At 39.7% G+C, this 26,039-nt stretch overlaps 1 protein-coding gene across 4 annotated transcripts in view; it reads right to left on the bottom strand.

Moving 5' to 3' along the window:
• The window catches only part of TNRC6B (trinucleotide repeat containing adaptor 6B), a 286,705-nt gene that overhangs the window by 126,622 nt on the left and 134,044 nt on the right, over positions 1-26,039 (bottom strand). The window contains exon 1 of one of the 4 annotated variants that reach the window (XM_066358475.1): positions 25,444-25,640. The exons of the other annotated variants lie outside the window; for them this stretch is intronic. Within the exon in view, the coding sequence (XP_066214572.1) occupies positions 25,444-25,448 (5 nt within the window). The 5' untranslated portion in view covers positions 25,449-25,640. Of the gene's footprint in view, positions 1-25,443; positions 25,641-26,039 lie in introns of those variants that run through there. 4 annotated transcript variants of the gene reach the window in all.

The raw sequence follows: 26,039 nt of genomic DNA, 5'->3' as shown, positions 1-26,039 counted from the left end.
TCTATTTGCAATTACAATACCCTAAAAATAAGTCATTTGATTCTTTCAAATGTGAAAGGTCAAAAGTGGAAACATTCTTGTTAAAACTCATAATAGAAAGCTGCTCATTTCCAAAACAGATATACCAGAGGCAAACAAAATAAAAGCCATTCAGAGGTTTAAAAGCCTGTTCTGGAGTTTAAAGCAGTGTCTGAAGCAGGGTATACAAGAATATAAACATCAAATTAAATGGCTTTAAGCTGAAAAAATAGGAATTCTCTACCTTTTACAATACACCATGCAAAGTTTTTAAAACCCACCCATACAATATTCTTTTGGCATATACTATTACTTCAAACAAAGTAACCTGACAATATGTAGTGATTAGCATTACATAAATGATCCTTTCAAATTTGGGCAAAATTCATTTAACTACTTCTAAAATTGTATTATTTGAGCACTGGCAAATTTCCAGATAAAAACCACAGTGTTAGTAGACAAACTTAAACAAACACAAATCTGGAATTAAGCCAGTATTTCATATTCTGTATTACTCAAGTTCCAGCTGTTATGTGACAGAATTTCAGACAAATGTTCCCCATTCTCTATCTATAGTTTCCCACATCACTCTAACAGGCTAACAAATCCACTGAAAAAAAAACTTCATGATAGTAAGATAATTAAATAGTTTTGTGTGTTTTTTTTTACAGAGACAGAGAGTCAGAGAGAGGGATAGATAGGGACAGACAGACAGGAACACAGAGAGATGAGAAGCATCAATCATCAGTTTTTCGTTGTGACACCTTAGTTGTTCCTTGATTGCTCTCATATGTGCCTTGACCGCGGGCCTTCAGCAGACCGAGTAACCCATTGCTCGAGCCAGCGACCTTGGGTCCAAGCTGGTGAGCTTTGCTCAAACCAGATGAGCCCACGACCAAGCTGGCGACCTCAGGATCTTGAACCTGGATCTTCCGCATCCCAGTCAGACACTCTATCCACTGCGCTACTGCCTGGTCAGGCAATAATCAAATAGTTTTTAAAGCTCCTAAAGCGTAAGTATGTGAAAATGTGGACAAGACAATTTTCAGATTATTTATAAAAGCAAAAACCATGAACTTAAATGTCCCTTGGCAATAGCTAATATTTACTGAGTGTTTGCTATATGCCACACACAGTGTAATAAGCACTGTATATGTTTCAAAACATTTCTGTTAGATGGGGACTAGTAACATCTCTAATCTACAGATAAGGAAACTAAGATACAATGAAGTTGGGAAAGATTTCATATTGCTGGCAGAGCTGGGATATGAACTTATAGCTTGAGCTCCCACCACCATATTCCACTAACTCTCATGAGAGGGGGCTTAAAGGAACGACGCCTCCGGCTGACCAGGCAGTAGTGCAGTGGATAGAGCGTTGTACCAAGACACAGAGGACCCAGGTCTGGGGACCCAAGGTTGCTGGCTTGAGTGCAGGCTCACCCAGCTTGAGCATGGGGTTGCTGGCTTGAGCAAGGGGTCACTCACTCTGCTGTAGCCCCCTGGTCAAGGCACATATGAGAAAGCAATCAATGAATAAACTAAGGAGACTAAGGAGTTGTAACAAAGGATTGATGCTTCTCATCTCTCTCCCTTCCTGTCTGTCCCTATCTGTCCCTGTCTCTGTCACACAAAAAAAGAGACGACACCTCCAAAACACAATGCCATGAAGCTATACAGAGGGGCACGCACTGTGCCTTTCAACTGCTGAACACTAATTCCTAGGAACACAGAGTGCCCACCACACTACAAATATCATTATAATCTGCAATATATACACATTCATACCTACATAAATGAAATGCCTGAAAGAACATGCCTTAGTTGTTATCAGTCATGTCTCCATGAAGCAGAACAGGGTGAGTTAAAACAAGAAATGGGAAACTCTGAAAATTTTATGTATGTTTCATGATTTAAAATTTTAGGCAAGAACATTACTTTTAAAATTCCTTTTAAATCCTGAAACAATCTCAAAGTTATAGAATAGTTGCAGGTATAGTATAAAGAACTCTTCTCCCAGAACCAGTGAGAGTAAGTTGTCAATCTGATGCTTCATCACCCCAAATATTTTTTTTCCCAAATATTTTAATGTATACCTATATCCCTTAAAATAAAAACCTCCTATGTAACTACAGTACACTATCAAAACCCCAACATCAACACTGATACATTACTACCATTTAATCCTCATGTCCTATTCAAGTTTTACCACTTGTCCCAGAAATGGTCTTGAGAGCAAAAGACTCCAGGTCACAATCACATGTGGCATTTAGTGGACATGTTTCTTCAGTCTCCTTCAGTTTGAAATAGTTCTTCAGTCGTGCTTTGACTTCATGACCTTCAAACTTTTGAAGTTGATCACAGGCCATTTAATTTGTAGAATGTGCCTCCAATTGGGTTTGTCTGTTGTTTCCTCATGATTTGATTCAGGTCATGCACCTTGACCCGAATATCACCAAAGTGATGCTGTGTTCTCATTACAACCTATCAGGTGACACAATTTCAATCTGTTCCACTGCTGGTGATCACTCACAGTTAAGGTGGTGTCTGCCAAGCTCCCACACTATACATTCTTTTCATCCCTTTGTATTTGATAGGTGTTTTTCAAAGAGGTATTTTTAAATTCAAATAGGTATTCCTCAAACTGAATTTATTCATGGGCCCACAGATATGCTTTATTGCAAAGTAGGTGACATTATGTGGGAACCCTTAGTTGAATAAAAGAGAGCTTTTATTCAACAGGTCTTAATCCATGACTATCACTTTTAAATTCTGATGATCAAATAATTCCAGATTTGGCCAGTGAGAACACCTTCACACTGGATTTGGCGTCCTTTTAACACGTGTCCATCATTCTTTGAAGACTTCTTTGCCTTTTTTAGCACAAGATATTCCAGGTTCATCATAAACTTTCCTGCTCTAATCCTTAATCAGTCATTCCTCCAAGACACTGAGGTTCCCTTTTTGTTAAAAAATGGTATTTAGAAGTCAAGATCTAAGCACGTGATGTGTTCATGGTGGTTGGGGTACTGCTGCTCCCAGGCACCCACCCTCTGTGGACAGAGCAGAGAAATGCATGCATATATGTGTATATTAATATATGCACACACATGCATACATTTTACACCTACATTATTTCTATATTTGTCAATACTTATTAAAATCCATGATTCACACCAATACTTCTGATACCACCTATCATCACAGGATTCACTCTCGTTCTCTCCTTCAATATTCGTAACTTCCTTCTCCAACAGTGAGAGGTGCTGGCTCCCATTATTTTTAACATACTTATTTGATCAGTTCCCCTTATTTTACCAATCTCTCAGTGCTGCTGACATCCCAGTCCCACATGGACATCCTTCTGGCCTCTCTTTGGCTCTGATAAACCACACCAAATATTCCCTTTATGTGAAGGCCTCCTCAGTCTCTATGGCTGACTCCCCTGGGCAGGCCAGCTACCTTCTCTGTCTACCTAATAGGCTTTGACAGAACTGTGTAGAAAGGAGAATAGGAAGAGAAAAATAATACTTTAAAATATTAAATGTAAAAAGAAATAAAAACATAACAGAAAAAGAGTATCCATTAAATTAGAACTGGTGATAATTCAGACAGCCAAGCTAAAGTTCACTTTTGCATCATCTATGAAGAACAGGTTTGCTAAGTAAATTAATAGTGTAAACAAGCTTGCAACCCAGTTGTTTAACCTACTTAAGAAAACTAAGTTTTTCAAGCACTTTAAAAATCACTGGGCATGTACTTGCCTTTAATTATTGCCTAATTATGAATAATTTCTATTTTCTTCATTATAGCTTTGATAACCCTTTATTTGATTCTACTGGAAGAATTACTACTTATATTTGATGTAGTTAAGATCCTTTTAAAAATATCTCTGTATTAATCAATTTGGCTTTTCAATTAATCATCTAAAATAAAGTTTTTAATCATTCAACGATTTCTCCTTTTTAGTTATCCTATCATGCTGCTCAAAAGGAAAAATGTCTTTCAATGGCCATGCAGGCCTGTCCCCAAAGAACTGCTCCACCACTCAGCACACCATCACTCTGGTCTCACTGTCATCCTGTTATTATGAACGCAGTGCTGAGGAGCCCCATAAAGCCATTAGTCCCCGTCATTTGAGTCTGTATTTTATTTAAGCCATTCTACTTTACAAAACAGGGATTCACCCAATCAATTAACAAGTTATTCTGTACTGCGTTTAAGAAGGCTTGCTTGGGAAAAGAACACATTCTAGAGTTACAGCACCTACTTCCTCCACATCCTTGTTTATGTGGCCTCAGATCAGTTACTAGGCTTTGGAAATTCCATCTTTCCAATGAAGGACAAACCATTCTTCTCAGCAGGTCAGGTGAGGACTAAATGAAATAGTGGGAAGAACCCGCTATATAACAAGGACTTAATAAATATGATTTTATGTCCAACCTCACTTCCCCACCTCATGGGAAAATTCAGGATGATTCGGCTCAATATTTTAAAAGTTGGCATACAGAACCTCAGAGGGAACACACAGAAGAACATGCCAGCTTAAACTCTGTCTATCACTGTCCCTGAACAAATCAAGAGAAAGATTTAAATATACCAAAGTTCCATAACCTACAACTGAGTGACCAACTTTGTCCCTACCCAGGAGAACAGTAAGTATCGGTATTTGGGGGGTGGGGAGAGAATGAGGAATAAATAGACTATAATTTCTATTTGACTTCCAAATAAAGGTGCCAACTAGTCCTAGAGACCCCAATTAATCCTGGCTTGGGGGCACTGGGACTAGTAAAGGCACTATCTCAGTAGTGAGTTATTTGCTTTTTTGTCTAAGCAACTCTGTCAAGTACCACTTATTAAATATTAGCATAAATTATCTGACAAAATAAGACCATGCTATTAAAAATCCATTAGAGGTAAGCAATTTTAAAAACCAAAGAAGTTAATGATGCATTATAGGCCATCCTTGCAGTGCAAAGAAAGAAAGAAGGAAAGAAAGAAACGGGGGAAGGGGAGGGGAGGGGAGGGGAGGGAAGGGAAGGGAAGGGAAAGGAAGCTGTGGTGGCACAGTGAGCCTCGACCTGGAACTCTGAGGTGGCCGGCTCGAAAACCCCAGGTTTGCCTGGTCAAGTCACATGTGGGAGTTGATGCATCCTGCTCCTCCCCTTGCACTTCTCTCCCTCTCCCTTCCTCTCTCTCTCTCTCTCTCTCTCTCTCTGCTTTTCTCTCCCCCTCCCCTCTAAAATGAATAATAATTTTAAAAATGACAAAGACAAAATGCTAGTCCCTAATAGTGAACCAATCAAATCTGCAAAACTGCCAGCAGGTAATAAGACATTTCAAACACAGGGCCTCAACAAAAAACACTGGGATCAGGAGTGAATCTAAAAATTACCAGCAAATAATGCCAGATGACCTATACTTGCTCTATATTTCCAATTATCTGAACTATCTAAGCTTTGTTGGCATGCAAAATTATGTGGTTTTGGTGTATTGCTTCTTTTTTCTCTTTTTTTTAAAGATTTTTTTTAATTGATTTTAGAGAGAGGAAAGAGAGAGAGAGAGAGAAAGGGGTGGGGGAGCGGAAAATATCAACTCATTGTAGTTGCTTGTCGTATGTGCCTTTACCAGGAAAGCCTTGGGTTTTGAACCAGCGACTTCATCAGCATTCCAGGTCAATATTTTATTCACTGCACCACCACAGGTTAGGCTAGTGTATTGCTTCTTTAAAAATAATAAAAATTTGTCTACGTCAAAGAGATGGAAGATATGTAGTGGCATTCTTTCCAAACCTCTTCAAGAGCAAAGCCTGATATTAAAAGACTACGAATGAAATGCTGAGGTGCCATGAATATACATGTTGTCTCTGCAAATAATCTTCCTTATAAAGGATAAAGTTGCCCACATGTTTTATTTGCAAAGCCTCTGAGCTTCCAAATGGCTTGCAAGCAAAGGTCAGAGTATCTCCCCTGGGTATGCCAAGAGCTAGACCCTGAGTGATATGTCAGAAGCTTCAGATACAGGTAGAGGGCACAGAGCCAGGGACTAAATTCCTCACCAAACATAAGTATACAGTAACTAGTTATCCAGAAAAGTTAATGTAACCTAAGACACAGGGGACTCTCCCCAGGAAGAGAATACATTCCTGTTTGTCAAACTAGGAACTGTAACCAGAACCCCCAACCCCCAAAAGACTGCAGGCATTACCAGTATTTCTGGAGAAAGATTTCCTCCTTTTAGGTACTACATACTAGACCTGCTTCTCTTCAGTCTCTCCATCCCTCAAAGTGGTACAGGCAGCTGTTCTGGCTCTTTGTTTAATGAGGGAAAGAGGACAGATGAACAGAGAAGGTGTGCAACTCAGAGAATTCAGAATAATTTACATTTAAAGTCTTCTCTAATTGTGCAATAGTTTTTGTCTCCTATTAAAGGACATTCAGGCATGAGCTTGGAGGTGATGAAAATTGAGTTTTCAAAAAGTACACTGTTGCCTAAAATATAGATACTTAATTTAAGGGTTGGGGAACCAGAGAGTCCACAGCTCCCTTCCATGCTATCCCAATATTTCTCCTAGACCTAGAAGGAAGGGAGGCCCAGCAACTTCAGGAAGCTACTGCAAACCTATGTAGTTGGCCTGGGAGAAGCTTTCCTGTCTGGTTTCTTCCCAAGGCAGTAGAGTTTAGTGATCAAACACACAAACTCAGCAGCCAAGTCTGTCAGGTCACTTCCTACCAGTGTAACCTTGGGCAAGATATACTGCTCACAAAAATTAGGGGATATTTCAAAAATGAATACAAAGCTATAAAATATCCCAATTTTTGTGAGCAGTATACTTAACCTCTCTGCAGTTGTAGAGTCTTCATTATGAAGATTAAGTGAATTAACATATATAAGGCACTTAGAACAATGTGCCTGGTGTTCATTATAGGAAGCACATAGGAACTAATATTACTTTTCCCTTCTAACAGATAAATTCTCATCTCCGACCCAGACTTTCTTTCCCTATTCTTTCAGATCATTTGCCTGACCCTGGTTTTATCTTATTTCCAATCCAGCCTGTACTTTTTTGAACACTCACCAGCATTCCACAAAGGCTCCACCCCCTGGTTATACCACACTGCCTACCTAGGCCAATCCTCACTCAGCAACTAATTGTTCTTCACCTTGACTTTATGGGAAAGGCTACAAAGCCACAGTTCACTGCAATCACAAATAAAGGCTCTCCTCTCTTAGCTAGCTAAGCCCTTAGAGCTGGTAGATGCTTCTTCGTGTAGGGGTGTGTTTTTTTCCTTTGAAGGTGGGGGAGGGCAGGCTTAGTTTTCTAAATGTTTTCTCTTTCTTTTCACTCAGATTTCATCTCCTATTTTATAGAGAGGAAGGCCTTCTATTCAGAGGTGAATGCCTCCCTGAGGAACTCTCAAATAATTCTTCTCTCCATTTCTAAATTTACTCTCCCTTCTCCAAGGTTAATTTGTCACCCATGCAGCAAATTCCCACACCTCAGTTCTCATCTTGGACCCTTTCTCCCACGTTCAAGACAACGAACTGTATCAAATGCCTACTCAGGGTGTCAGGCTCAGTTCACAGATGTTGAGAACATAGAGCTTATCCTTGTACTTACAATGACTACTCCTCTACTTGCTCTTTCCCCTTAGCCTTCTGATTCATATATAGTTTAGAATGTAAGTCCCACAAGGGGAGAAATTTTTATCTATTTTGCTCACTGTTTTATTCCTAGAGACTAGCACACCTTCTGGAACACACAAGGCACTCAAAAAATTCTGTTGAGTTAATTCAAGTCATCCTTGATTGAGTTATTCATCCAACACATGCTCAGAGCACTCAGTGTGTGTGTGTGGGGAGGGGGGGCTGGGGTTACAGAGGTGAGCACAAATTTGTATTAAAATACAAATTCTGTCTTAGAGCTAATCACTGTAGTGACAAAGAGACCCAAGAACCAAGGGAGAGTATTCCCAATGTGACAGACAATGACAAACAGGATGAACAACAACGTGCTGGGTTACTGGGCCCTAGTGGAGACCTATGGACCAAACCCTCACTGAGCAGTCAAGGCCGAACTTAACTGTCCACATCAGGACTCATCTCAGCTGACCCCCTGAGGCAAAGGTCCTGATGACTATCTTTCATACTTCCCTAAACTCCTTCCTATCTGGGTTTCTCTTACATCAACCCTTTTCCTGTTTCAACCCATTTCCTTGAGGAAGCACTGTTACTCCCCTGGACTAGATGACCAATTCTATATGTAAATTTCTCTCTTGAGTTCCATACCCTTATTTCTACCTGCCAAGTTGTAGTAAACATCTAGCAAACATTTAAAACATATCTCAAGCAAAACAAGTCTCTCAGCCCCCATCCTCACCCTACTACACATTCCACTCCCATGTTCCACCCACTGGATGCCTATCCTAACTCATAGCATCACCCATTCACCCAGCCCGGTGCCTACCCACAACTCCTCTCTTTTTCTCATCATAGCCTATGAATTCCTCTTTCAAAGTCCCCAAAATCTGTTTTGTTCCGTTTTTACTGTCACTGACTTAATTTACTTTTTCCAGTCACTCCTCTTGCTTTGACTATCTGCCCCCAATCTCTCTCCCTCCCATCAGTCCGTCAACATGGAAACCAAATGAAACAAGCTGGATTTTTTTTTTTAGGTGTTTGAATGCAACAATTTTTATTTCCAATGGAAACTACATTTGAAAGGATAAATTCCACAAGAAAATTTGTAAATGTTGTGTGACTATTAATACTTTTAAATTTAATGTGCTTAAAGGTGTTATGAGCACACTCATGCAACCCAGTACCCTTACAAACTAAAGAGAGTAACTTGACGTCTACAAGCAGCACCAAGACTGAGGTCTTTTTGTTTCTTTCACTACATGGAAAAGTTTCACTCTGAAGAAATTTTATTCCCCTTTCCCAGGGGTCCCCAAACTTTTTACACAGGGGCCAGTTCACTGTCCCTCAGACCGTTGGAGGGCCGGACTATAAAAAAAAACTATGAACAAATCCCTACACACATTGCACATATCTTATTTTAAAGTAAAAAAACAAAACGGGAACAAATACAATATTTAAAATAAAGAACAAGTAAATTTAAATCAACAAACTGACCAGTATTTCTATGGGAACTATGGGCCTGCTTTTGGCTAATGAGATGGCCAATGCGCTCCTCTCATGACCACCAATGAAAGAGGTGCCCCTTCAGGAAGTGCGGCGGGGGCTGGATAAATGGCCTCAGAGGGCCGCATGCAGCCCGTGGGCCGTAGTTTGGGGATCCCTGCCCTTTCCCGTGCCTTGTCTGTGGCTTTATCACTCTCTGTCTGGTCCTGTAAGTGACTGGGTGTGGTGGGGTAGATGGTTCAGTATTGCTTCTGCCTGGACTTGTCACCTTGGGCCAGTAACTTCGCCTCTGTGGTCAGTGACCTGATATGCAAGTTAATGCTCCCCTTTGTGGGAGGGAGTGAGGAGTCAGTGAGTAAGTTGAGCAAGTGGTCAGTCCTCAGTAAATACTATCTGATTATTGCGTTCAATATTATTATTATTATTGTCCCAGGGCAATGAATGCTTAGGTCTTCAGCTACAAGAGAGGCCACTGACTTTTCAATAATTGAATTCCCTCTTGTTTTCTGTTCCTCTTCCTATCTTTCATTCTGTATTCCTCGTGTTCTGGGTCATTCCTTCATGTCCCCAATAACCCTCCTTTGTTCCCTTGCTTTTTTCTGTGTTCCGTTTACGTCCCCTGGCAAGCTGGCTTTTTAAAAAACTGCTTTCTACAAGATAAATCCCAAATTTCTTAAAATACAAATTCCAGCCTGACCAGGCGGTGGTGCAGTGGATAGAGCGTCAGACTGGGATGCAGAGGATCCAGGTTCGAGACCCCGAGGTCACCAGCTTGAGCAAGAGCCCACCAGCTTGAACCCAAGGTTGCTGGCTCCAACGAGGGGTTGCTCGGTCTGGTGGAGGCCCACGGTCAAGGCTCATATGAGAAAGCAATCAATGAACAACTAAGGTGTTGCAACACGCAATGAAAAACTAATGATTGATGCTTCTCATCTCTCTCCATTCCTGTCTGTCCCTGTCTATCCCTCTCTCTGACTCACTCTCTGTCTCTGTAAAAAATAAATAAATAAAATTTTTAAAAAAGTACAAATTTCAATCAACCTATCCACTCTCCTCTGGACAGCCTACACTTGTGCCCACTAAGAGCTCACCATTTCCCAGACTCTCCTACTCCCTAACTCCCTGCCTTTGCTTATGTTAGCTCCTCTGCCTGAAATGCTAATAATAAAAATAATGAAAATAGTAGCTTATATGGACTCCTAAGAATATGCTAAAGTCTTTAAACAAATTCTCAATCCTCCTAATTATTCTTCGAGGTCTGTACTATTGTTATTCCCCATTTTCCCAGTGAGGAAACTGAGGGACACAGATATTACTTGCCTCACACTGGGCTGACCTAACCACACGGCTGCTGTGACCTCAGAACCTTGGTTCTTTTTTCTTTTTAGAGAGAGAGGAAAGAAGAAGGGTAAAAGAGAGAGAGGAGAGAGAGAAGCATCAACTCATTGCTCCATTTAGTTGTGCTTTGATTGCTTCTCGTATGTGTCTTGCCTGAAGACTGAACTGGTGACCTTGCGTTCATTGCTCCATTTAGTTGTGCATTGATTGCTTCTCGTATGTGTCTTGCCTGAAGACTGAACTGGTGACCTTGGGTTCAAGCCGGTGACCTTGGGCTTGAGCTGGTGACCTTGGTGTTCTGGGTTGACCTTCTAACCACTGCGCAACCATGTGTCAGGCCAGAACCTTGGTTTTTAACCAGTATACTATATACCACACTGCTCCTAATTTAATTACCATCTCCTTCATCAAGCAACTCCTAATTACCGTTAAGACCCAGCTCAAATGCTTCCACTTTGATGAAGACTTCCCCAGTGACTTAGACCTCTCTCTCCCCACCCTCTCAGATCCCTTGGTATCATCTTTCCATCTTTATTACAGACAGCTTCACTGACCATTCACATTACGCGTGAGTTCCAAAATAAAAGTCAGGTTTTTTAAACAGGAGAAAAACCAAAGTTTACTATGTCAACATAAGAAATGTTCAAACCACCTGACCTGTGGTGGTGCAGTGGATAAAGCGTCAACCTGGAAACACTGAGGTTGCCGGTTCAAAACCCTGGCTTGCCTGGTCAAGGCACATATGGGAGTTGATGCTTCCTGCTCCTCCCCCTTCTCTCTCTCTCTCTCTCTCTCTCTCTTTCTCTCTCTCCCTCTCCCTCCCTCCTCTCTAAAATGAATAAATTTAAAAAATTAAAAAAAAAAAAACATTCAAAAAAAAAAAGAAATGTTCAAACCTGTAAGAATTTTTTTTACTGGTGACCATTTTATTTTAGTTTTAAATTAAATTTTTATTAAATTTATTGGGGTAACATTGATTAATAGAATCATGCAGGTCTCAGGTGTACAATTGTACAATGTATCATTTATATACTGCATTGTTTGTTTACCACCCCATGTCAAGTCTCCCTCCATCACCATCTATTTCCCCTACCATCTCCCTCCCCGACCCCCTCCTGTAATCCTCACACTGCTGCCTTGTCTGTAAATTTTTCTTTGCTTAATCCCTTCACATTTTTACCCAGTCCCCCACACCCATCTCCTCTGATAGCGTCAGTCCATTCTCTGTACTATGTGTCTGCTTCTATTTTGTTAGTTTATTTTGTTCTTAAAATTTTTTAATGAGTTTTTTAAGCCAAACCAACTGTTTCTGGGAAGCAAAATCTCAATAGATGAAGAAAATTATCCAAAAAATGGCAGTTTTATCACCTATTTTATACATCAAAATCAAAGGGAAAGACTATAAGGAGGTTATATGAAATTCGCTGATAGATTAGGAAGGTGGGAGAAAGCAAAGTAGGGGAAATCTCTGGGATTGGATAAAAAGTTAAAAAAAAATAAACACTATCTTTGGGTACAGGATACCCATATCTGTAGGTATAGTATAGCTGACAGTCAACAATTAACCATGACGCGGCCATGGCCCATTGACTCAGTGGTAGAGCGTTGGCCCAGCATATGGATGTCTTGGGTTTGATTCCTGGTCAGGAAACACAGGAGAAGCACCCATCTGCTTCTCCACCCCTCACCCTCTCACTTCTCTCTCTCTTCTCCTCCTCCCCTCCTGCAGCCAAAGCTCAATTAGAGTGAGTTGGCCCTGGGCACTGAGGATGGTTCCATGGACTCTGCCTCAGGCACTAAAATGGCTCCGGTTGCAACAGAGCAATGGCCCCAGATGGGCAGAGCAGTGCCGCCTGGTGGGCTTGAGGGTGGATCCCAGTTAGGTGCATGCAGAAGTCGTATCTCTGCCTCCCCTCCTCTCACTAAAATAAAAACAAAAACAATTAACCATGAGAGGATTTGTGGTTTCTGTTCTGGTGTGGTGATTGTGCCCTAGAGGCCTAGGGAAAATAAGAATATTACCCTAAAAGTCAGGTCTTTTTTTCTCTTTGTACAATATTCTTAGCACTATAGTGCCTGAAAGTAAATAACTTACCATATTTCCCCATGTATAAAGGTGCACCTTAATTTTGGGGCCCGAAATTTGGAAGAAAAAAAATGTATTACATAAAGTTACTGGACTCAAGTTTTACTCATCATAAAATTCATATAATTCCTCATCACTGTCAAAACTCCCATTCATTAGCTTGTCCTCATCTTCTGTGTCTGATGACAAATTACTGTCTTCAACAATGAGCGCAAAAACAAGCACGAAAAAGCAGGAAATGTAAGTAAAACTATCCGCAACCACTGTATAAGATGTATCCAGTTTTTAAACCCCCAAATTTTCAAATAAATGTGTCTTACACATGGGGAAATACAGCCTTTCTCGAACAAATGCTCCAAAGTACAAAGGACAGAAAGATCTACCCTGCTCAAACTCAAATCTACCCAGTATGTTACTGCCTCCAAACACCCTACACTGCTAACCTCAATCTCCTTCTTCCTCCTCTCTGCCCCGAGACCCTTCCATGATGAAGAGTCAAAAAGCCCTTGCTAGGCCTGCCACTCGCAGAACCAGTTGATAGCATTATCACACCCAGGCAGACCAGTTAGCTGGTGGCCATGCTCCCTATCATTAATTAAAGGATTCAAGTGTATCTAAGAAGCACTTTCTCTCGATGAAAAAAGACAGAGGGGGCATTTTATGTGGGGCTGCTGGATTTAAGAACTTTTAGTTACTTAAAATGTGAAAGTGGGATGGTAGACATAAAAATAAAAATGTACATAATATGACAAAACATCTGTTATGGCCACTATTCAAACTCATAAAGACCCAACAGGCTAGCAAAAACATAAATAAGTAATGTTATTTAGTTCTGTGACCTACCTGCCACTTTTACATAATCATCATGACTACCTCATTAAATCAGACACATTTTTTTAGCTTCTACAACTGCTCAGCACATAACAGAGTTGGCTTGTTGTTTTTTTTTCTTACATTAAAGTAGAATGGTTATCTGTTTACAGTGAGGTCAAAGCGAACAAAGCAATATTTTTAAAAGCTTGAGTCATTGAAACCCTTATCACTGTAGTCAATAGGTAAGAATACAGTAAAGTAGTTCCAGAACTTGAAGTAAGGTTTATTCCTACTTGTAAGATTAATAAAAACCAGCAAGCACACAATTAATAGTAAAACGTGCTAAGAGATGGTCTATAATTAAGATAGGCTTCCCAAATGCTGAACTTTAGTTTTTTCTTTGAAATAATTATTATAAATGGTGGGTTTAAAAAAGGACTTTCTTTGGCTAATTTAAAACTGGTAACTAATGTTGGATCCCAATATTGCTTTTGCAATATTATAGTCCCCTGAAACCTAAGTCTGGGAAATATCATGTTAAAGTGTCTGAAGAGACTTGGGAAATTGCCAAATCCAGCTTGCTTCACTAGGAGGTAGTTTTAGAAAGTAATAATTGAAGTGGGAAGCTAACCATGCATTTCCCCAAATTGAGCCTAAAAAACAAACAAACCTGAAACATTTAAGATTTTAGATATATATATGGCTTAAGATTTCCAATGCACGTTAGCATATTAAAGACTGTAAGTCCTATAGTAAGCAAAGACCAGTTTAATTCAGCCTAATCAGGAAAAGAACCCTTTTTTTTGCAGGCAAACCTATTAGTACTCCATGAAACAGTGGGAAATATGGAACTAATCAAATGTATTGCTATGTGTCTGAAAACAGAATGTGTTAATAATGGAGACTTATCTTCGTGAAACCTGGAAAAAGAGTGAGGAATAACATTCCCCTCCAAAAATAAGAGTATGGCAGTATTTTCTATTGGGCTCTTCCAAGAAGAAATATACAATCTGGTAAAAGGGTGTTTTCTACTTAAGTTTCTAAAAAATCTGGGGAAAAACATAAGTATCCATTCCTCAATATGGATGGCCAGCTCCTTTTGATCCACATGAAATGCTTTGGAGAGGAAAGACCACATTTTGATTATCAAAAGTCTTCATCTCCCATGTTAAAGAAATTAACTTAAAAAAAACTGCTAATAAATTTGGTTGCTGTGGTAACTGAATAGAGTGATAATTTGATTTTCAAAATAAGCAAAACTGGGGATCATATCCTGGAATATGGCAACTCATAAGTCTTAAATCTTCAAACCTCAGTGAAACAACCCTTAGTGAATCATAAAATCAATTTAGTGGGATAGGATAATCAGCTCTTTTGGTTTTTGTTTTGTTTTACAAAATGAACTTGAATAGAATATATCAGAATATATTACACATAGTATCAGAAAGTAAAATACCTTTGCTTCAGTGTATACATTCATGTATGCACAAGATCTCAGTGCAAATTATGTCTTATTTTAGATCCAATCAAAAAGTTTGAAAACCACTGTTCTAACACAATTATTTGTCTAACTTCAGCTTATAAATAGAAACTTCTGGGCATAAAAAGAACAGCAATTATTTTCTGTAAGCAAAAGAAACAATGGCACTGAGAAATACAAAACTTGGCACTCTGGGCTCCTGGGAGAGGCAGTGAGGCATCTTCTGCTAAGACTCCTTACTTAGTAAGGCCTTAAAGATACTAAGTTCACCACTATATAGTCTGGTTTTAACAAAGGCATAGATAGGTAACCAAAATGTACTTCTAAAGGAAAACAAAAATGTAAGACATTTTCATATTGATTAAAAACAACAAAAAAACAACCAGGACATCACAGAATAGCTGACACCCAAACTCTTAAGAGGGAAAAATAAACTATTGTCAGCTAAAATTAAATTGTGCAACAATCAAAAACCAACACTTACTCTCCAGTGTGAATAAGGTTTAGTTCCCAAGCACAATTCAAGATTATTTCTCTTTACTGGTTATTACAGGCATCCTTTGGAGATATTGTGGGTTCGATTCTAGACCCCCACAATAAAATGAGTCTCACTTGTAAAAGCAAGTTGTAATCTTTTTTGTGGAGGGTCTTGCCTTCAATTTGTAAAAAATGCAACATCTGTGAAGCACAATAGAGGTAAGCACAATAAAACAAGGTATACCTGAACTTGGAAGGTCTAATTAGTAACTACAAGGCAGAATAAACCAATGTGATGATTAAATAAAAATCTCTGAACCTTTTTATAAACCATCCATATTTAGTAAATATTATACTGGCCCAGGATGGCAAGAAATATAAAATGAGTGTAAACAGTCTAAGGTCAAGCTGCCTGCATATCATCAAAAAGAAGTGAGATAAAAGCACAAAATAACCAGGCCTTTGGTCTTGTAGTATTAGTCAGGATGTGTTGGGAAGGTTGGAACCACAGACTGAATGCTCTGACAACATTCAAACCTTAATTTCTTATCTCCCCACCTGGAGCACCATGTCACTGACTCCACAAGCTCAAAAAGGGGTGGGGAATACTCCCATCCAACCGAATCTGTTTTAAAATGTAACCCTCTGCATCTAGCGTATTTCTGAACTGACACAAACCAGTATGTTTTAAGGGCTTATATCAATATACTACTAGCCTGCTGACCATAGCCCAAAAAAACCAAACAATTTTTTTTGAGAGAAAGAGAGACAGACGAGAAGCATCAACTCATAGTTGCAGCACTTCAGTTGTTCATTGATTGCTTCCTTATACATGCCTTGACTAAGGGGTTCCAGCTGACCCCTTGCTCAAGCCAGTAATCCCACACTAAAGCTGGTGAGCCTGCATTCAAGCTGGCAGTTTCGAACCTGGGTCCTTAGCATATCAGGTCAGCACTCTATACATTGTGCCATCACTTGGTCAGGCCAAATTTTTTTTTTAATTCCTATTTTAAATTTTGGAATCTGTACACTTTCATAAAAGGTTCATCTCCTCATATGCAAAGTTAGGATCTGACCCTTCCAATTCTAAAAATACCATTAGCATAGGCCAACAGGTGTTCCAAGAAATACTAATCCTGTGAAATGTTTTGTGATGGTAAGAATTCTCTGTGATACTTTGGCTATTTTCAAAGGGCACATTAATTGTAAGGTAACCTATTTTACTTTGCATAACCCTGTACTGTCCAATATGGTAGCCACACATGGCTAGTGTGCACTCGTAACAAGACTAAAATGACCAAGAAACTGAATTTTCAATTCTACTTTAGTTTAATTAACTTAAATTTTAAATTGATACTTATTTCCATTACTGGAAAACTTTTGTATGTTTGGAAAAACTTTGATATGTGAATATAGTTTTTCAACTATAAATGTTATGAGCTCTAGATACAGATTAAGCATTCCCAAAAAAAAAATTGTGTTCAAACTAAAATGTAGTATATGTGGTATAATAAAATACACATCAGAGCCTGACTGGTGGTGGCACAGAGGATAGAGCATCAACCTGGGATGCTGAGGTTCCAAGTTCAAAATCCGAAGGTCACTGCCTTGAGTGCGGGCTCATGCAGCTTTAGTACAGGCTTGCAAGCTTGAGTGCGGGGTCACCGGCTTGAGCCCAAAGTTGCCGTCTTGAGCAAGGAAGGGATCATTGGTTTAACTTGAGCCCCCACCTCAGTCAAGGCACATATGAGAAGCAATCAATGAACAACTAAAGTGACCCAACTGTCTCTCTCTTTCTCTCTTGCAAAAAATAAATAAAAATAAAATAAAATACACATCAGATTTCAAAGACTTAGTATTTTAAAAATGTCAACTATCTCAATATTTGTGTATCAATCACACTGAATTGACAATATTGTGCATACTGGGTTAAAAAATATTAAAATTAAGTTCAGCCCCTGGTCAGTTAGCGCAGCTGGTTAGAGTGTTGTCCTGAAATACCAAGGTTGCAGGTTTGATCCCTGGTCAGGGAACATATGAGAAGTAACCAGTGAATGCACAACTAAGTGGAACAACAAATGAAGGCTTCTCTCTCCCTATCCCCCTCCATTCTCTTGTCTCTCTAAAATCAATCAAGAAAAAATTTAAAAATTGAGTTAAATTCAATTGTAACTTATTTTACACCTATTTAATGTAAAATAACAAACACATGTCTCTTCCACTCTATTTCTACTGAACGATGCTGGCATAACCTAATGATTCCCAAATCTTTCCCACAGGAACACATCCCACTACCAGGTTTAGGAACACTGCCATAACCAAATACTTGTTCTTCTGTGCAGCATCAAAACCTGCTGACCACTTCTGAGAGTGAGAAGTCCTTTCCTCATTTTCAGTAACTATTACTAACTGTCCTACACAACCACCTTTATTTCACTCCTTTCCCGGGTCCTCTTTCTCTTCCTGTCCCCATGGCCCAGTTCTCAGTTTTCTTTCTCATTCTCTATACTTCCATGGTGACCTCATCCACTCTCTTGGCTTCAACTATCATGTCTATGTGGATGACTTCCAATTCTTTATCTCCACTTTGACCTCTTTCTCAAGCTTCAGCTCCACATTGTCAGATGCTTACCAAACAGATCCATCTGAAGTCCCACCAACTTCTTAAACTCAGAATGTCTGACCTGTAATTCCTCATTTTCATTTGTTGAATATTCCCATCATTCACCTTGAATACCTGGAGTCTCTGGTCCCTTTTCTAGCCCACTGCCACAGTCTTATAACAAGATCATTCATAAGAGTTCTTTTGCTGTAGCCTCTTAACAGACCTGCCTAACTTTAAATTCTCCCCACTGCCCTCCACACTCCCACCCCCAGTATTCCTTTAGCCCACTGCCATTTTAGTCTTCTCAAAATACCACTTTGGTCATGTTGCTGTCAAATTTTTAACAGGTCCCCAACTGTCTACCATGGCAATTCACACTGCACAGCAGGTACCCCAGCACTCTTGTACACAGCAATCCTCCCTGAACACAACTAATCCTCTAGCTCAGGGGTCTCAAACTCGTGGCCCGCCCACCAATTTTGTGCGGCCGCAGACTGGCCCGCAGACTAATCCACGAAGTTTGATTAGTCTGCGGGCCGCACAAAATGGTGGGCGGGCCGCATGCGGGCAGCGAGTTTGAGACCCCTGCCTAGCTAAAATGTCCTGTCCTCACAATTCTGCCCCAACTAAGGCTCAGCTCAAATACAAGGTCCTCATAAAGCCTCTCTGATCAATCTGGCTAACATTAGTCTTTCTCTGCCCTCAAACTTTTGGAATTTCTCATGGCAACCACTGAGGTACCAGGGGTAAGTGGCCTATCTTTTCTGTAAGATTGTGTCCCCATAACAGCACCTGATAGCACCTTGCACTACACACTACCGTCACTGAACATTTTACCAAAGAAATCAACTTAAAAAAAAAAAAATCTTGATAAACTTAGGACTACTGATGATTCTCAAATTTTTATCTCCAGTCAGATAGCTAATTACTCCAGACCCCTACTGAATTCATTATGAATCCCAAGATTCAGTAACTCCAAAATTGAACTCATTATCTCAACCCCGCATATGTCCTGTCTAAATGGACCCTAACTCAGTGAATGGAACCACCTTCCCACCAATAGCTCTGGTCAGAGACAGAGGTATCATCTTTAATTTTCTCAACCCACATCTTCTCACTTCTCAAACTTAATGATCAGGTCCTGTGAAACCATCTACCTAAATGTCTCTGGATTTACCCACTTCTTCCCAACTTCCCAACTGTCAGTCCAGGCAAGCCACTGTTAAACTTGAGATTACCACAATACCATCTGGTCTGACACTCACGCCTCAAGCCATTTTCTATAGTGCAACTAGAAGTCATCTTTTATTAAAAATCCATTCTGAACAGATGAAGTTCATGCTCAAAACTGTTCAATTATTCTCAAGTTAAAAAGACTTCCAGGCCCTGGTCAGTTGGCTCAGTGGTAGAGCATCAGCCTGGCGTGCGGGAGTCCCGGGTTCGATCCCCGGCCAGGGCACACAGGAGAAGCGCCCATCTGCTTCTCCACCCCTCCCCCTCTCCTTCCTCTCTGTCTCTCTCTTCCCCTCCCGCAGCCAAGGCTCCACTGGAGCAAAGTTGGCCCGGGCGCTGAGGATGGCTCTGTGGCCTCTGCCTCAGGTGCTAGAATGGCTCTCGTTGCAACAGAGTGACGCCCCAGATGGGCAGAGCATCGCCCCCCTGGTGGGCATGCTGGGTGGATCCCGGTCGGGCGCATGCGGGAGTCTGTCTGACTGCCTCCCCGTTTCCAACTTCAGAAAAATACAAAAAACTTCCAAACATGGCTTATAGGCACTTCTGCATCTGGCCAGTGTTTACCTATTCAGCTTCACTTCTTATTTTTCAGATCATCCTTTCTCTTACACGCATCACACTCCAACCATGTCCAAGTACTCAATATGCAGTTCTCCAAATATTCCAGTATCCTCTCTTGCCTCAGGGCCCTCGCACAACTGGTAGGGTTGGGTGTACCTCCTTTAAAATCACACAATAACCCAAGTACTGGCTAACCTCCTTGCATTCATATTCTTTCTAACTTTAGCAATGGTGCCTGGAGAAAAGCTTCATGCTACTCCTATGCAAGCACTTATGTCAACATATGGCATGTAATAGGTAGTCAATAATTATTTGCTAAGTAAATGAGTAAATATATAATAACTGGGAAGAAAAACAACAAATTCCAAGGTCAGTGAACGAAAGTCATTTCTATAAAATTAATAAATCAATAGCACTGTATAAAGTGGGCAAATGAACTAAATTCTCATTTTATCTGTCTTTTGGTCAAACCTATTAATAGTTTGATTAAATAAATAGAACTGATATGAGTAGGCTTGGAATAATCAAGATGAAGGGAAAACACTGTATTCTGTGTTCCCTTTGGCAATTCATCTGAAACTGTTGAGAACATTTTGATGCAAAACACAGAATGCATGAAAAGCAGCCAAACAAAATGTGGATACATCACAACAAAGAACCTAAAGGAAACTGTAGAGCCTGAAGAGAGAACATCAGACCACAGAAATGTAGGGACTTTAATAAAACAAAAGGCTCAGCACTGCTTCTGTCCTTGTCCAGGCTGAAGTTGTACAATCAGTGAACATCATGATCAGGGAGCCATGAGAAAGAATGGAGGTAGGTATCTGTGGGAACATAAAAACCTTTCTGGTTTATTTAATAAAGGGGAAGGAAACACTAAGCAACAAGAGTAGGTGCTGGCCCTTCCATACAGCATTTCCTTTATGCTTCACATTTTACTGATGAAGAAACAGGGGCTTATGGTCATGTAGCTGGTCCTGGTGACCTTGTAACTCAGAATTAACTCATACCTTTTTTTTTTGAGCACTTATTCCTGCTAAGCCATGTCCTATATGCTGGGGATTGAACAATGAGAAAAACAAAGTCTGCTCTCCTGAAAGCCTATGGTTTAGTGGGGACTGATGCAACACAAATAACATAATTTCAGATGGTGATACAATTAGGGGTATTAAAAAGTAAAACTGAGGAATGTTATAAAGTAACTAGGGAGGTAACTCAGGTTTCAAGGTTCTCTGAGACAATTCAAAAGGTAAATTGGAGGAGATACTTATGTAGGGTTAAAGAAGATGGATAAAGTGACTATCAGGTCCAACATTAAATGGAAGTTTCTAGAACTACTAGAAGCAAAAATTACCATTCATTTCCCAATTATTAGTAAAGTGACCATCAAGTGAAAGGTCCTTATCCTAGTCATAACCCCAAGCAGTAGGTTAGTCACTAGATGACAAACATTTCCACATGAATCAAATGGCTGTTAAGGGTGATGGTCCAACCAAATTCTTGGATTCCCCAGCACCTGACACACACCAGGGAATAATAAATAATAGCTGAATGAATATATACAGGAAGGAAGGAAGAAAGGAGAACATTTTAAAATGTCACTGTCACAGGTTAAATCCCTTTTCAGGCAAAGTGGCTTTAGTTCACCCCACCTCACTCTACCACCAGTCTAAATCACAAGAAGCAGGTGAGGGAAGTCACATTAGTGTAAATTCAGGAATAAGACTGTACTAGGAAGCAATTAGCATATGCTGTCCCTTTCCCTAGCCAATGGTCAGAAACCCCAAGTCACATGCTTCACTTAAGAAAAATCTAATATCCAAATCATGACTAAAAATTAATAAGGGATAGTTACTTGGCTTCTTTAAATAAGGACTTTCTTAATGCAGATACTCAGGATACTTCTGTACCTATTATTCTAACTACTGTACATATACAACCAAGTTGTTAACCTCTTTACCTGAGTATCATCCTGCTAGATTGGTACTCCTGGAGGGTAGGGACAAAGTACATTCATCTGTGTTGCCTCAGGCCTTGCACAGTTTACAATTCAGAAGGTCAGCGATTATACTGAGTTAGAAAAATTAAATTTCTTCAAATCTTTTCAGTCATGGGGCAGTTGGATAGGGTGAGACCCAACCCTTACTACTGTTATCTGCTAGGCTGGCTCTGTAGAACCTGAAGCTCTCATCCTCACATCACTCTTTTAGTGTCGCTCATACAGTTGAAGAACTGGAAAAGCCTTAGAAGTCTTTATTTGAATTTTAAAAGTTTATTTTTATTTATTTATTTTTTTACAGAGACAGAGAGAGTCAGAGAGAGGGATAGACAGAGACAGACAGACAGGAATGGAGAGATGAGAAGCATCAATCATTAGTTTTTCATTGCTCATTGCAACACCTTAATTGTTCATTGATTGCCTTCTCATTCGTGCCTTGACCGCGGGCCTTCAGCAGACCGAGTAACCCCTTGCTCGAGCCAGCAACCTTGGGCTCAAGCTGGTGAGCTTTTGCTCAAACCAGATGAGCCCTCGCTCAAGCTGGCGACCTCAGGGCCTCGAACCTGGGTTCTCTGCATCCCAGTTAGACGCTCTATCCACTGCGCCACCGCCCGGTCTGGCTGAAAAGTTTATTTTTAAAGGATTGCGTTAGTGGTGATAGAGAGTAACAAATGGCCATTCCAAGCTGAACAACAGAGTTGAGTTGGTGCCATATATCGAAGTTGCCAATGCTTCCTCTTGGGCATCTAGATGTAAAGACTAAAAAACAGTTTAAAAATAAGATACCACCTTCTGATAGATAAGCGTTACCAATTTTTTGTGAAGTTTCAGTAAAATCTTAATAAGGAATCTGTGACACTTTTTTTCTGAGACAGAGCAGTGCTGTGAATAATGACATTACTATAACATCACAAGTAGATCTAGCATAAGGAAATATGGATGGGGGAGGGAAGAACTTTAATAAGGATTATGTTCATTTTCCCCAGTAAGAAACTTCCTTTGTATATGCCATCTCTTTTTCAAATACCACAATATTACAGTTCTCATATGCCGGTATTTTGCTATTCACAGGATCAGCCACATCTTAAAAGTTTTTAAAGCTTCATTTTACACTACTTAACAGAAAGAAACTTCAGCAAAAAGCACAAATTAGATACTATCCATCTGCACACTTGATTTATTACTCATTTTCATTTGCTTCTGAATTACCATAGTTTTGGTATGCCATAAAGATTGGCTCTGCAGGAACTTAGATCCAAAATGGCAGCTGAGCTTCTGAAACTCAATAGAGCCATACATTTAATGTGAAACCGGGTCTTATTTATCTCACTTTTCAACCTGCCTAGGAGAAAAGAATATTTATAAAAAACATTTCAAGAATTAGAGAGCATTTGTCAATGTTCATTATATCATTCTCTTTCTTGCCTAAGAGAGTAGGCACCCTGTTTCTGGTTCCTCGCTCTGCAAAGTGAATTAACCTGCTATTCACATATTGACACAGTTCACACACACAAAAAAGCTAATGGCAATATATGGAAAGCCTAGATTTTTCTCACTCTTTTTGTAAGATCAACTTTGGAAATGAATGTAAAATGAATCATCTAACAAGCAAAGGCCCAAATAGGCACTGTCATTTTCAGGAAAACAGCAGCAAAATCAGAGCTCTGATTTTCCCAAGGTCCACTACAAAGCAACACTCCCTATCACTATGGCAATTTCTGTCCTTTCCTTTAAATTAAAGCTGTAAAAAAAATTTTTAAAGAGACAAATTTGTTCCGGACTACCACTCTAATGTAATATTTCCGATCCTTCTTACACAAAAGCTGAACTTGTACCACCAAAAAATTTACACTGAATTCAAACCATTGCTTTACTACTTATGTAGAAAAGAATATAATATTTTAGAAAAATAATAAAATACTTGTTCTTTAGAGACAGAGCATTTTAATTATCTTTATATATTTAAATAGAAAGTCTTTTTGTTAAGTTAGCGTGCAAGTCCCTTCATCTACACATAATTGGCTAAAGAAACAGGCCATTTTCAACACAACAGGCCAATCCATTTCAACAGAGAATAAAGCTTCTGAAAGCACTATACACCCTCTTCTAGACTGTCAAATTTTCAAATGGTCCAGCATTTTTCCCCATGTTTTTTTTAACACTTTCAGATCCAGCAAGCATCTTGTAATTAGATTAATAACAAAGAACAACAAAACAACCAATGCTCCTTCTGATCAAAATTATTCCATTTATGCCTAATTAGCTTTAATCTAAGTCTATATATTTAATGATGGGGATATGACAATTCAATCTATTTGCATATTTTAAAAATCTTTCTAAACTATACTTTGTAACAGATTTAGAAGAACAGTCTCTTTTTCATGCCAATACTCCCAGGCATAAATCAGGATACAAATTAGGGGGAAAAAAAAAAAAAAGCAAGGCCTCAGAGCCAGAGATGTGCTGAGGGGGTGGGGTGATTTACCCAGGGGGTGGGGGCAGTTTACCCGCCACCTCACAAACTACAATCTTTTCAGCCCACCAGACCGAGAAGCATTACATCACACTCTCACAATGATAGGGGGAGGTGGCTCTGAGAAAGCAAGTTTTCAGCTTTCTTCCCTCCCTGCTTCCAGGCTTTCTAGAATCCTGCATTAGGAGTAATGGAATTTAACTTCAGGGCACTACACAGTTTCAGGGGTAAGTAACATATGTACAAACACAGACAGCTACTTATTTATGTGACATTCAATGACCAATTTACAATGGAAACATGGCCAAACAGGCCACCGAACACACACAGATGCTGAATTTGTGCTAAAAAAAATCTAATTCATCTGTATAAAATTAAACAAAAAATGTAATCTGTGAGAAATGGCAAAGGCCAATCTCCAGGGAGAACCTGATAAAAAAAATAATTCTTTATCAGGGTGATAGCTGTTATATCTGTAAAACACTATGTTTACAAGTTAGCCCTACAGTTTGGTTCAAACCACAGTCAAAATAACAGCGCATCTGGCTGCACATTTAAGAACACATAGAGATCCAGTGCAAATGAGCGCGCGCAGAGAAGAGGGGTGATCCACACACTGCTCCCAAGGCTTTTAACCAGGGGAATCTACAAATCCCAAACCTCCTGGCGTTCACTCGCCCCCAGCCTGATGTTTAAAATGTATCAGTTCTCATTTTAGGTTTTACATCTCTCTAGGAAGAATGGCCTAGCTTAAAAAAAAAAAAAAAAAAAAAGGCTTTCCCGTGGAAGTACTTGCCCTCCCAGATCCTTTGTCGGCCTTAGCAGCCGAAAGAATGCAAACCCATTTATATTTATGCAAATTTTTGCAGCAGATTTAAGGGGGCAGGGAGAGGTCTGTGTTTTTTAAAATCCTCTTTCTAAATATCAAGTTTCCAATTACAGCTTTATTTATTGGCAAGACAAAAACGATGATGAAAGTCACAGACATTAAAAGTGCAATTAAATCATTTCAAAATCTAAATATTTTACCAAGGCTTTTCCATTTCTAAAATGCCGAACAAAAAGTACATCATGGGTCTGATTTACACAGATTCACGATATGTCTGAAGCCAGACTCTATGCTAGACAAATGTCGATTTGCAACACCATTAGTGAAAACGGTTAGACAAGATCCATATAAATCAATTGGTTTTAAAAAATTGAAAATATTTACCAACCTCATAAAGTGCAGCAGTGCTTAAATCCAGCAAATTGAGGCATACAAGGTAGAAATGGAAATGAAAAAAGGTCCAAAAAATGATTTCTTTTTGTCTTTCTGTATTTGTATTTTAAATATTCAGAAACCAGCAGAGACTCTGTCGGCCATTTTGGCTTGAACTAACTCTCTCTCACTCACTCTCCCTCTTGCTCTCTCTCTCCCCCTCTGTCTCTAAAGGAAGCAGCTTTTTGTGACCTTCAAATAGAGGCAGATCATGTGACTTCGGGTAGATTTGTCAATCAGGAAGGAGGCGGGACCTGGGGAATGAAACTGCCTTAAAGGGAAAGCGGCCCTTTTCCACTCTCATTTGTGAAGCTGTTATCTCATACTCTCCACCTACACACACTGAATGTGAAAGTGGCAACAGCATAAGGGTAACAGATGAACAAAATATAAAAACCTTTATTGGTTTATAGAAATATACTCAGTTGCTAACGATTCTTGCAGATCTTGGAGCTTGGCTGGCTTTCTATAGTTACTCTCTAGAGTCTAGAGTCTAGATGTTTGGGCAAGCACAGGCTGGCAAACTGCTCTTGAAAAGAGGGCTTACAATGC

The sequence above is a fragment of the Saccopteryx leptura genome, chromosome 1, assembly GCF_036850995.1.
Source record: "Saccopteryx leptura isolate mSacLep1 chromosome 1, mSacLep1_pri_phased_curated, whole genome shotgun sequence".
Taxonomy (NCBI): Eukaryota; Metazoa; Chordata; class Mammalia; order Chiroptera; family Emballonuridae; genus Saccopteryx; species Saccopteryx leptura.
The sequence above is the reverse complement of the archived record's forward strand: the minus strand, read 5'-3'. Positions and strand labels throughout refer to the sequence as shown.